The sequence below is a fragment of the Pimephales promelas genome, chromosome 9 (assembly GCF_988280905.1).
Source record: "Pimephales promelas chromosome 9, fPimPro1.hap1.1, whole genome shotgun sequence".
Taxonomy (NCBI): domain Eukaryota; kingdom Metazoa; phylum Chordata; class Actinopteri; order Cypriniformes; family Leuciscidae; genus Pimephales; species Pimephales promelas.
The window spans coordinates 2,589,696-2,602,150 of NC_142777.1; the positions used below are offsets into that span (position 1 = coordinate 2,589,696).

The 12,455-nt window shown below is 46.0% G+C and overlaps 1 protein-coding gene across 1 annotated transcript; it reads right to left on the bottom strand.

The window, feature by feature from the left end:
• Positions 1-379: 379 nt before the first annotated feature.
• Positions 380-11,234, bottom strand: LOC148977464 (uncharacterized). The gene is made up of 4 exons (XM_089134682.1): positions 11,119-11,234; positions 9,670-9,738; positions 9,437-9,556; positions 380-9,350 (listed from the first exon to the last, which is right to left on the bottom strand). The coding sequence occupies exons 1-4, from the start codon at positions 11,201-11,203 to the stop codon at positions 433-435; spliced, it is 9,192 nt and encodes a 3,063-aa protein (XP_088990808.1). The 5' UTR covers positions 11,204-11,234; the 3' UTR covers positions 380-432.
• Positions 11,235-12,455: the final 1,221 nt, after the last annotated feature.

Genomic DNA, 12,455 nt, shown 5'->3' on the forward strand with positions numbered 1-12,455 from the left:
ACACCATTCTGCTGCCTGGCCAGTATTTGGCTATCCCTTACACATGCCTGTGCACAAGCATTCTTATATGCATTTAAATAGATCTCCACTGTTTTTAGTAAAGCTACACATTGGAGAAGTGTTAAACTGCAGCACAAAGTCCACCATTATTCTTTTGGTTAAGTACTCATGTACTCAATTTATCATCTGTGCAAACTACAAATGCATATTACATGTTAATTTTCAAAATCTTCCACTTCAGAACCAGTTCTCACACCCCAAAACAAATCAGACTTGGACATTTAAAGTTGCAATGAAAACCTCATTGGAACATTTGAGGACAGTAGATGTTTATTAGGACACATTGCAAAAGAGGATAAATCAAACAAAAGAGCAGATATTTTCCAGTAAAAAAGCTGTTTTATTGACTAAAATCAAGATCTGAAAGTTAAATCAATTAACCTCTGAGTGCTTGTGCTCAAGTCTGGCAAATTTAACTTCATTCTGGACATTGTTGGATACTGTTAGCTTCCCATCAACCTCAGCTGGGACTTGGCTGGATGCGGTCAACTTCCCATCAACCTGAGCAGGGACATTGTTGGAGACTGTTAGCTTCCCATCAACCTCAGCAGGGACATTGTTGGATACTGTTAGCTTCCCATCAACCTCAGTGGGGACATTGTTGGATACTGTTAGCTTCCCATCAACCTCAGCAGGGACATTGTTGGATACTGTTAGCTTCCCATCAACCTCAGCAGGGACATTGTTGGATACTGTTAGCTTCCCATCAACCTCAGCAGGGACATTGTTGGATACTGTTAGCTTCCCATCAACCTCAGTAGGGACATTGTAGGATACTGTTACCTTCCCATCAACCTCAGCAGGGACATTGTTGGATACTGTTAGCTTCCCATCAACCTCAGCAGGGACATTGTTGGATACTGTTAGCTTCCCATCAACCTCAGCAGGCACATTGTTGGAGACTGTTAGCTTCCCATCAACATCAGCAGGGACAATGCTGGATGTGGTCAACTTCCCATCAACCTCAGCAGGGACATTGTTGGATACTATTAGCTTCCCATCAACCTCAGCAGGGACATTGTTGGATACTGTTAGCTTCCCATCAACCTCAGCAGGGACATTGTTGGATACTGTTAGCTTCCCATCAACCTCAGCGGGGATATTGTTGGATGGTGTTAGCTTCCCATCAACCTCAGCAGGGACGTGGCTGGATGTGGTCAACCTCCCATCGACCTCAGCTGGGACATTGGATACTGTTGGCTTCCCATCAACCTCAGCAAGGACATTGGATACTGTTGGCTTCCCATCAACCTCAGCTGGGACATTGTTGGATGCTGTTAGCTTCCCATCAATCTCAGCAGGGACGTGGCTGGATGTGGTCAACCTCCCATCAACCTCAGCAGGGACATTGTTGGATGGTGTTAGCTTCCCATCAACTTCAGCGGGGACATTGTTGGATACTGTTAGATTCCCATCAACCTCAGCAGGGACATTGTTGGATACTGTTATCTTCCCATTAACATCAGCTGGGATATGGCTGGATACTGTTAACTTCCCATCAACCTCAGCTGGGACTTGGCTGGATGTGGTCAACTTCCCATCAACCTCAGCAGGGACTTGGCTGGATGTGGTCAACTTCCCATCAACCTCAGCAGGGACATTGTTGGATACTGTTGGCTTGCCATCAACCTCAGCAGGGACTTGGCTGGATGCGGTCAACTTCCCATCAACCTCAGCTGGGACATTGGTGGATACTTTTAGCTTCCCATCAACCTCAGCAGGGACTTGGCTGGATGCCGTCAACTTCCCATCAACCCCAGCGGGGACATTGTTGGATACTGTTAGCTTCCCATCAACCTCAGCAGGGACTTGGCTGGATGCGGTCAACTTCCCTTCTACCTCAGCAGGGACTTGGCTGGATGCGGTCAACTTCCCATCAACCTCAACTGGGACATTGTTGGATACTTTTATCTTCCCATGAACCTCAGCAGGGACTTGGCTGGATGCGGTCAACTTTCCATCAACCTCAGCGGGGACATCGTTGGATACTGTTAGCTTCCCGTCAGCTTCAGCGGGGACATTGTTGGATACTGTTGGCTTCCCATCAACCTCAGCAGGGACTTGGCTGGATGCAGTCAACTTCCCATCAACCTCAACTGGGACATTGTTGGATACTTTTAGCTTCCCATGAACCTCAGCAGGGACTTGGCTGGATGCGGTCAACTTCCCATCAACCTCAGTGGATACTGTTAGCTTCCCATCAACCTCAGCAGGCACATTGTTGGATACTGTTAGCTTCCCATCAACATCAGCAGGGACAATGCTGGATGTGGTCAACTTCCCATCAACCTCAGCAGGGACATTGTTGGATACTATTAGCTTCCCATCAACCTCAGCAGGGACATTGTTGGATACTGTTAGCTTCCCATCAACCTCAGCAGGGACATTGTTGGATACTGTTAGCTTCCCATCAACCTCAGCAGGGACATTGTTGGATACTGTTAGCTTCCCATCAACCTCAGAGGAGACATTGTTGGATACAGTTAGCTTCCCATAAACCTCAGCTGGGACATTGTTGGATACTGTTAGCTTCCCATCAACCTCAGCAGGGACGTGGCTGGATGTGGTCAACCTCCCATCGACCTCAGCAGGGACATTGGATACTGTTGGCTTCCCATCAACCTCAGCTGGGACATTGGATACTGTTGGCTTCCCATCAACCTCAGCTGGGACATTGTTGGATGCTGTTAGCTTCCCATCAATCTCAGCAGGGACGTGGCTGGATGTGGTCAACCTCCCATCAACCTCAGCAGGGACATTGTTGGATGGTGTTAGCTTCCCATCAACTTCAGCGGGGACATTGTTGGATACTGTTAGCTTCCCATCAACCTCGGCAGGGACATTGTTGGATACTGTTATCTTCCCATTAACATCAGCTGGGATATGGCTGGATACTGTTAACTTCCCATCAACCTCAGCAGGGACTTGGCTGGATGTGGTCAACTTCCCATCAACCTCAGTGGGGACATTGTTGGATACTTTTAGCTTCTCATCAGCCTCAGCAGGGACATTGTTGGATACTGTTGGCTTGCCATCAACCTCAGCTGGGACATTGGTGGATACTTTTAGCTTCCCATCAACCTCAGCAGGGACTTGGCTGGATGCCGTCAACTTCCCATCAACCCCAGCGGGGACATTGTTGGATAGTGTTGGCTTCCCATCAACCTCAGCGGGGACATTGTTGGATACTGTTAGCTTCCCATCAACCTCAGCAGGGACTTGGCTGGATGCGGTCAACTTCCCTTCTACCTCAGCAGGGACTTGGCTGGATGCGGTCAACTTCCCATCAACCTCAACTGGGACATTGTTGGATACTTTTAGCTTCCCATCAACCTCAGCAGGGACATTGTTGGATACTGTTAGCTTCCCATCAACCTCAGCAGGGACATTGTTGGATACTGTTAGCTTCCCATCAACCTCAGCAGGGACATTGTTGGATACTGTTAGCTTCCCATCAACCTCAGAGGAGACATTGTTGGATACAGTTAGCTTCCCATAAACCTCAGCTGGGACATTGTTGGATACTGTTAGCTTCCCATCAACCTCAGCAGGGACGTGGCTGGATGTGGTCAACCTCCCATCGACCTCAGCAGGGACATTGGATACTGTTGGCTTCCCATCAACCTCAGCTGGGACATTGGATACTGTTGGCTTCCCATCAACCTCAGCTGAAACATTGTTGGATGCTGTTAGCTTCCCATCAATCTCAGCAGGGACGTGGCTGGATGTGGTCAACCTCCCATCAACCTCAGCAGGGACATTGTTGGATGGTGTTAGCTTCCCATCAACTTCAGCGGGGACATTGTTGTATACTGTTAGCTTCCCATCAACCTCGGCAGGGACATTGTTGGATACTGTTATCTTCCCATTAACATCAGCTGGGATATGGCTGGATACTGTTAACTTCCCATCAACCTCAGCAGGGACTTGGCTGGATGTGGTCAACTTCCCATCAACCTCAGTGGGGACATTGTTGGATACTTTTAGCTTCTCATCAGCCTCAGCAGGGACATTGTTGGATACTGTTGGCTTGCCATCAACCTCAGCTGGGACATTGGTGGATACTTTTAGCTTCCCATCAACCTCAGCAGGGACTTGGCTGGATGCCGTCAACTTCCCATCAACCCCAGCGGGGACATTGTTGGATAGTGTTGGCTTCCCATCAATCTCAGCGGGGACATTGTTGGATACTGTTAGCTTCCCATCAACCTCAGCAGGGACTTGGCTGGATGCGGTCAACTTCCCTTCTACCTCAGCAGGGACTTGGCTGGATGCGGTCAACTTCCCATCAACCTCAACTGGGACATTGTTGGATACTTTTAGCTTCCCATGAACCTCAGCAGGGACTTGGCTGGATGCGGTCAACTTTCCATCAACCTCAGCGGGGACATCGTTGGATACTGTTAGCTTCCCGTCAGCTTCAGCGGGGACATTGTTGGATACTGTTGGCTTCCCATCAACCTCAGCAGGGACTTGGCTGGATGCAGTCAACTTCCCATCAACCTCAACTGGGACATTGTTGGATACTTTTAGCTTCCCATGAACCTCAGCAGGGACTTGGCTGGATGCGGTCAACTTCCCATCAACCTCAGTGGGGACATTGTTGGATACTGATGGCTTCCCATGAACCTCAGCAGGGACTTGGCTGGATGCAGTCAACTTCCCATCAACCTCAGTGGGGACATTGTTGGATACATTTAGCTTCCCATCAACCTCAGCAGGGACTTGGCTGGATACGGTCAACTTCCCATCAACCTCAGTGGGAACGTTGTTGGATACTGTTGGCTTCCCATCAACCTCAGCAGGGACTTGGCTGGATGCGGTCAACTTCCCATCAACCTCAGCTGGGACATTGTTGGATACTGTTAGCTTCCCATCAACCTCAGCAGGCACATTGTTGGATACTGTTAGCTTCCCATCAACCTCAGCAGGGACATTGTTGGATACTGTTAGCTTCCCATCAACCTCAGCAGGGACATTGTTGGATACTGTTAGTTTCCCATCAACCTCAGCAGGGACATTGTTGGATACTGTTAGCTTCCCATCAACCTCAGCAGAGACATTGTTGGATACTGTTAGCTTCCCATCAACCTCAGTAGGGACATTGTAGGATACTGTTACCTTCCCATCAACCTCAGCAGGGACATTGTTGGATACTGTTAGCTTCCCATCAACCTCAGCAGGCACATTGTTGGATACTGTTAGCTTCCCATCAACCTCAGCAGGGACATTGTTGAATACTGTTAGCTTCCCATCAACCTCAGCAGGCACATTGTTGGATACTGTTAGCTTCCCATCAACCTCAGCAGGGACAATGCTGGATGTGGTCAACTTCCCATCAACCTCAGCAGGGACATTGTTGGATACTATTAGCTTCCCATCAACCTTAGCAGGGACATTGTTGGATACTGTTAGCTTCCCATCAACCTCAGCAGGCACATTGTTGGATACTGTTAGCTTCCCATCAACCTCAGCAGGGACATTGTTGGATACTGTTAGCTTCCCATCAACCTCAGCAGGCACATTGTTGGATACTGTTAGCTTCCCATCAACCTCAGCATGGACATTGTTGGATACTGTTAGCTTCCCATCAACCTCAGCAGGGACATTGTTGGATACTGTTAGCTTCCCATCAACCTCAGCAGGGACATTGTTGGATACTGTTAGCTTCCCATCAACCTCAGTGGGGATATTGTTGGATGGTGTTAGCTTCCCATCAACCTCAGTGGAGACATTGTTGGATACAGTTAGCTTCCCATCAACCTCAGCAGGCACATTGTTGGATACTGTTAGCTTCCCATCAACCTCAGCAGGGACGTGGCTGGATGTGGTCAACCTCCCATCGACCTCAGCAGGGACATTGGATACTGTTGGCTTCCCATCAACCTCAGCTGGGACATTGGATACTGTTGGCTTCCCATCAACCTCAGCTGGGACATTGTTGTATGCTGTTAGCTTCCCATCAATCTCAGCAGGGACATTGTTGGATGGTGTTAGCTTCCCATCAACTTCAGCTGGGACACTCCTGGATGCTGTCCATTTCCCATCAGCCTCAGCGGGGACATTGTTGGATACTGTTAGCTTCCCATCAACCTCAGCGGGGACTTGGCTGGATGCTGTCCATTTCCCATTAGCCTCAGAGACATTATTGGATACTGTTAGCTTCCCATCAACCTCAGCAGGGACATTGTTGGATACTGTTATCTTCCCATTAACATCAGCTGGGATATGGCTGGATACTGTTAACTTCTCATCAACCTCAGCAGGGACTTGGCTGGATGTGGTCAACTTCCCATCAACCTCAGTGGGGACATTGTTGGATACTTTTAGCTTCTCATCAGCCTCAGCAGGGATATTGTTGGATACTGTTGGCTTGCCATCAACCTCAGCAGGGACTTGGCTGGATGCGGTCAACTTCCCATCAACCTCAGCTGGGACATTGGTGGATACTTTTAGCTTCCCATCAACCTCAGCAGGGACTTGGCTGGATGCCGTCAACTTCCCATCAACCCCAGCGGGGACATTGTTGGATACTGTTAGCTTCCCATCAACCTCAGCAGGGACTTGGCTGGATGCGGTCAACTTCCCTTCTACCTCAGCAGGGACTTGGCTGGATGCGGTCAACTTCCCATCAACCTCAGCTGGGACATTGTTGGATACTTTTAGCTTCCCATCAACCTCAGCAGGGACTTGGCTGGATGCGGTCAACTTCCCATCAACCTCTGCTGGGACATTGTTGGATACTTTTAGCTTCCCATGAACCTCAGCAGGGACTTGGCTGGATGCGGTCAACTTCCCATCAACCTCAGCTGGGACATTGTTGGATACTGTTAGCTTCCCATCAACCTCAGCAGGCACATTGTTGGATACTGTTAGCTTCCCATCAACCTCAGCAGGGACATTGTTGGATACTGTTAGCTTCCCATCAACCTCAGCAGGGACATTGTTGGATACTGTTAGTTTCCCATCAACCTCAGCAGGGACATTGTTGGATACTGTTTGCTTCCCATCAACCTCAGCAGGGACATTGTTGGATACTGTTAGCTTCCCATCAACCTCAGCAGAGACATTGTTGGATACTGTTAGCTTCCCATCAACCTCAGTAGGGACATTGTAGGATACTGTTACCTTCCCATCAACCTCAGCAGGGACATTGTTGGATACTGTTAGCTTCCCATCAACCTCAGCAGGCACATTGTTGGATACTGTTAGCTTCCCATCAACCTCAGCAGGGACATTGTTGAATACTGTTAGCTTCCCATCAACCTCAGCAGGCACATTGTTGGATACTGTTAGCTTCCCATCAACCTCAGCAGGGACAATGCTGGATGTGGTCAACTTCCCATCAACCTCAGCAGGGACATTGTTGGATACTATTAGCTTCCCATCAACCTTAGCAGGGACATTGTTGGATACTGTTAGCTTCCCATCAACCTCAGCAGGCACATTGTTGGATACTGTTAGCTTCCCATCAACCTCAGCAGGGACATTGTTGGATACTGTTAGCTTCCCATCAACCTCAGCAGGCACATTGTTGGATACTGTTAGCTTCCCATCAACCTCAGCAGGGACATTGTTGGATACTGTTAGCTTCCCATCAACCTCAGCAGGGACATTGTTGGATACTGTTAGCTTCCCATCAACCTCAGCAGGGACATTGTTGGATACTGTTAGCTTCCCATCAACCTCAGTGGGGATATTGTTGGATGGTGTTAGCTTCCCATCAACCTCAGTGGAGACATTGTTGGATACAGTTAGCTTCCCATCAACCTCAGCAGGCACATTGTTGGATACTGTTAGCTTCCCATCAACCTCAGCAGGGACGTGGCTGGATGTGGTCAACCTCCCATCGACCTCAGCAGGGACATTGGATACTGTTGGCTTCCCATCAACCTCAGCTGGGACATTGGATACTGTTGGCTTCCCATCAACCTCAGCTGGGACATTGTTGTATGCTGTTAGCTTCCCATCAATCTCAGCAGGGACATTGTTGGATGGTGTTAGCTTCCCATCAACTTCAGCTGGGACACTCCTGGATGCTGTCCATTTCCCATCAGCCTCAGCGGGGACATTGTTGGATACTGTTAGCTTCCCATCAACCTCAGCGGGGACTTGGCTGGATGCTGTCCATTTCCCATTAGCCTCAGAGACATTATTGGATACTGTTAGCTTCCCATCAACCTCAGCAGGGACATTGTTGGATACTGTTATCTTCCCATTAACATCAGCTGGGATATGGCTGGATACTGTTAACTTCTCATCAACCTCAGCAGGGACTTGGCTGGATGTGGTCAACTTCCCATCAACCTCAGTGGGGACATTGTTGGATACTTTTAGCTTCTCATCAGCCTCAGCAGGGATATTGTTGGATACTGTTGGCTTGCCATCAACCTCAGCAGGGACTTGGCTGGATGCGGTCAACTTCCCATCAACCTCAGCTGGGACATTGGTGGATACTTTTAGCTTCCCATCAACCTCAGCAGGGACTTGGCTGGATGCCGTCAACTTCCCATCAACCCCAGCGGGGACATTGTTGGATACTGTTAGCTTCCCATCAACCTCAGCAGGGACTTGGCTGGATGCGGTCAACTTCCCTTCTACCTCAGCAGGGACTTGGCTGGATGCGGTCAACTTCCCATCAACCTCAGCTGGGACATTGTTGGATACTTTTAGCTTCCCATCAACCTCAGCAGGGACTTGGCTGGATGCGGTCAACTTCCCATCAACCTCTGCTGGGACATTGTTGGATACTTTTAGCTTCCCATGAACCTCAGCAGGGACTTGGCTGGATGTGGTCAACTTCCCATCAACCTCAGTGGGGACATTGTTGGATACTGTTAGCTTCCCATCAACCTCAGCAGGGACACTGTTGGATACTTTTAGCTTCCCATCAACCTCAGCAGGGACTTGGCTGGATGCGGTCAACTTCCCATCAACCTCAGTGGGGACGTTGTTGGATACTTTTAGCTTCCCATCAACCTCAGCAGGGACTTGGCTGGATGCGGTCAACTTCCCATCAACCTCAGCTGGGACATTGTTGGATACTTTTAGCTTCCCATCAACCTCAGCAGGGACTTGGCTGGATGTGGTCAACTTCCCATCAACCTCAGAAGGGACATTGTTGGATACTGTTAGCTTCCCATCAACCTCAGCAGGGACATGGCTGGATGCTGTCAACTTCCCATCAACCTCAGCTCCGTCACGGTTGGACGCTTCAGCTGGGACACTGCTTGATGCTGTTAATTTCTTATCCACCTCAGCAGGAATCTCCATCAATTTCCAATCAATGCCTAAAAAATATTGGTTTTAATAAAGAGAGAAAAAAAGTATCTTTCCTCAGTTTCTTTGTCAACTTCATAACATCAGCACAAGTCACCTTTTTGGATAGTTAGCCCAGATGCATTTGGCAAAGACATCTCAACAGCCATTTTACACTTCACTACCACTGGCCCTGTTGAATTTTGTCCGTTCACACAAGGGACAGACAAGGGACCATCTGGAAAATAAGACGTGTTATTTGAATACAAGTAATCAGGCCTTGTTAAGTTATCTTTGCATAATATAAGAAAACAACAACAGAAGAAAACAATGTTAACCATAGTTACAAACCTTTGCTCTCCAAGCGTGCTTGTTCAATATCAGTCTGGAAAAAATGACGCCCAACTGGAGAGGCAAATCCTGAAAACAAGATGCAAAGTAAAAGTTACAAATGTATTTACACTTCATCTTCTTGTAAGACTCCAGCAGTGTAGACGCTGCTGAGCGTATTACTGCCCACCACAGGTCAAAGTTTGAACTAAATTCTTACAATCAGTTTATGTTCATCACTGCATTACAGGAAAACATGCCCTACACATAGTCTCAAGACTCCCAGTCACACAAGCCAGAAACATGCTTCCCTACAATGTGCAAAGAATAATTTAACCCATAGTGCCCCAATCTCAATCTGCACATTTTAACAGAGTGCCTGCAGAACAAAATGTTACGAGCATCTTTTCCTAAATTCAGGTTGTATAGAAAAGTAATTATACCCCTAATATCCTTTCCCCACCCTCTCTGCAATTCTTTTATGATCCCTCTTCAAATTCCACTCTCCCTAATAATACGTGGACATCTACTTCTCTTCCTAAGCTCTCCTTTGCAATATTATCCACCCATTCATTACCCCTCCTCCCAGCGTGCCCAGGAACCCAGCAAAAACTGATGTTGCAAATAAACCTAGTACTAAAAACCACATTCAACACATCATTGACAAGGTCAGGACGAGCTTTAGATTTTCCTACTTTTAAATTATCTAGAGCACCAACAGAATCAGAGCATATAATAACTTCTCTAGGTTTGACTTCCTCAATCCACCATAGAGCCCATACAATTGCCATTAATTCAGCAGTGAAGACAGAGCTTCCATTATAAATATGCCAACCCTAGCTACTCCACATACACCCCACTAACTGGAACTCGAGATCCAGCTGTAAAAACAATCATTGTGCTCCAATTAAATTAAGATATTCCTCTATTTTTGGTGCCACTTCCCACTTATCTTTTTTCCCTGTAGAAAACCAAGCTCAATAGTCATTTCAGGCAACACCCAATATGGTATTGGTAACCAACTTGTGTGCTCTACAACACCTCCCTGATCCATGCTCATCTTCCCGGTCCACTGATTTACTATGACAAAAAAAAAAAATCTATTATATCTATTAGGTCCAGCAACCTCTTGTTACAGACACCTTGCTGGGAAGGTGTGATTACACCCACTAAGTTTTACCCAGTACTGTTGACCTAATTTAATACATCTTAACCATAAGGGCATTTCTCCCATTTCAATGAATAGTGCAGGAACTAAAGGCTCCACAGCAAAGCACCAAAGCCCTTGCTTGCACCGCATGTAACCTATCTAGAACAGTTTTGGAAGCAGATCCATATACTAAGCACCCAGAATCTAGAGCAGATCTAATCACTGCCTGAAAAATTAGCAGCATCGTTTCCCTATTAACCCCCCAATCACACCCAGTATTTCACATTTAAAACATTACACTAACGTGAAAACAGCTTTACCATTGGGCACCAGTTGATGACACAAAAAGACCAAAAGCATAAAGTATAAAATTGCCATCTTGATTACAGATGACACAACCACCATCCTCTCTGTGCTTATTTAAAACAGTCTTCAAGCCAAGGCTTTAAAAAAAACACAGATTTTCATCACCTGGGTTTGTTCCTGTGAAATTAGTGACAGAGGATCTGCTCGTTAACATTCCCGTGCACTGATTGGTTGGTTGAAAAATTATTGAGCTCATTGCACTACTTTATTTTAAAAACTACTGTCAAACATAAAAAAAAAATAGTCAAGATATTACTGTTGCTACTTTTACCAGAGCACTATTCTGCAAGCAGTGAACAAATCAAAGGTTTTTGTCATGAAGATGGAAAAATACAAATATTAATAAAAAGATTTTCTTCCTGAGAATCTAAACATTCTTAAATCAAGATACATTTACTTGAGAATCAAGATGACATATTATTACAAGTCTTGTTGTATGAAAAACCATCATGATGAGTTTATGCTGAACACAAGAACAGATTCTGCCAGTGTAATAAGGAATATAATATTAGAAGTAATTTAATTTTTCTGAGGTGACTGACTTAATGTTAAGCTGGCTATGTGTTGGTAAATATGAACAATATAGAAAAAAATATTGAGAAGCAAATCCAGCAAACCTATTTCTGGAGTTCTTTTTTCAAGTTGTATATGCTAAGTCTGTTAAGCCTTTAATTTCAGTTCATTTTATTGTTTGTTTTTACAGGGACAATGCACAATTAAAAGTAATTGCAGCAGAGTAAGCTAATAGCTCATTTACATCTGCTACCTTTACATCTGGGCAGGTAAACAAATAAAAAAGCAAACAATATTACATATAGACCACATAAAACATAACAATACATATGTCCAGGAATGTAAGATTTACTACATCAGTATATAAAACCGATAATTTACAACACAGTCATTAATGGTTGCAGATTTGTTCTAGTAGCCAGTACTTGAGCATGTTTTTTTAAAATTGAGGAGCTATCAGTGCTTCGGATTTTTGTGGGTAAGGAACTCCATATCCCCACTACTCTAACCGAAAAATCTCCAATCTCACCAGGCAGATGCTGTAGTCCAAAGTGCTTCCGTTATGGGCCAGGCACGAGAAGGGGGAGCAAGATTATGAATACATTTTTTACAACAGTATAAAATACAAAATTATTAAAATTTTAAAAATTGAACCATTATAAAATAGGACAATGATGATAGTCCCTTGTTTTTTTGTCAAGCACTTTCATAATTTGTTTATGGGGGAAGTACACCAGCTTAAGTGAAGTTGCACCTCCTTGTGACCAAGTTGTTATAC

Bases quoted from the DNA above. Each gene is read 5' to 3' on its own strand.
- LOC148977464 (XM_089134682.1), bottom strand. From the start codon at position 11,203: ATGGTGGTTGTGTCATCTGTAATCAAGATGGCAATTTTATACTTTATG. The intron at 9,739-11,118 runs GTAAAGCTGTTT...TCTTGTTTTCAG, and splicing joins TCATCAACTGGTGCCCAATG to GATTTGCCTCTCCAGTTGGG. The intron at 9,351-9,436 runs GTGACTTGTGCT...AATATTTTTTAG, and splicing joins TGGGCTAACTATCCAAAAAG to GCATTGATTGGAAATTGATG.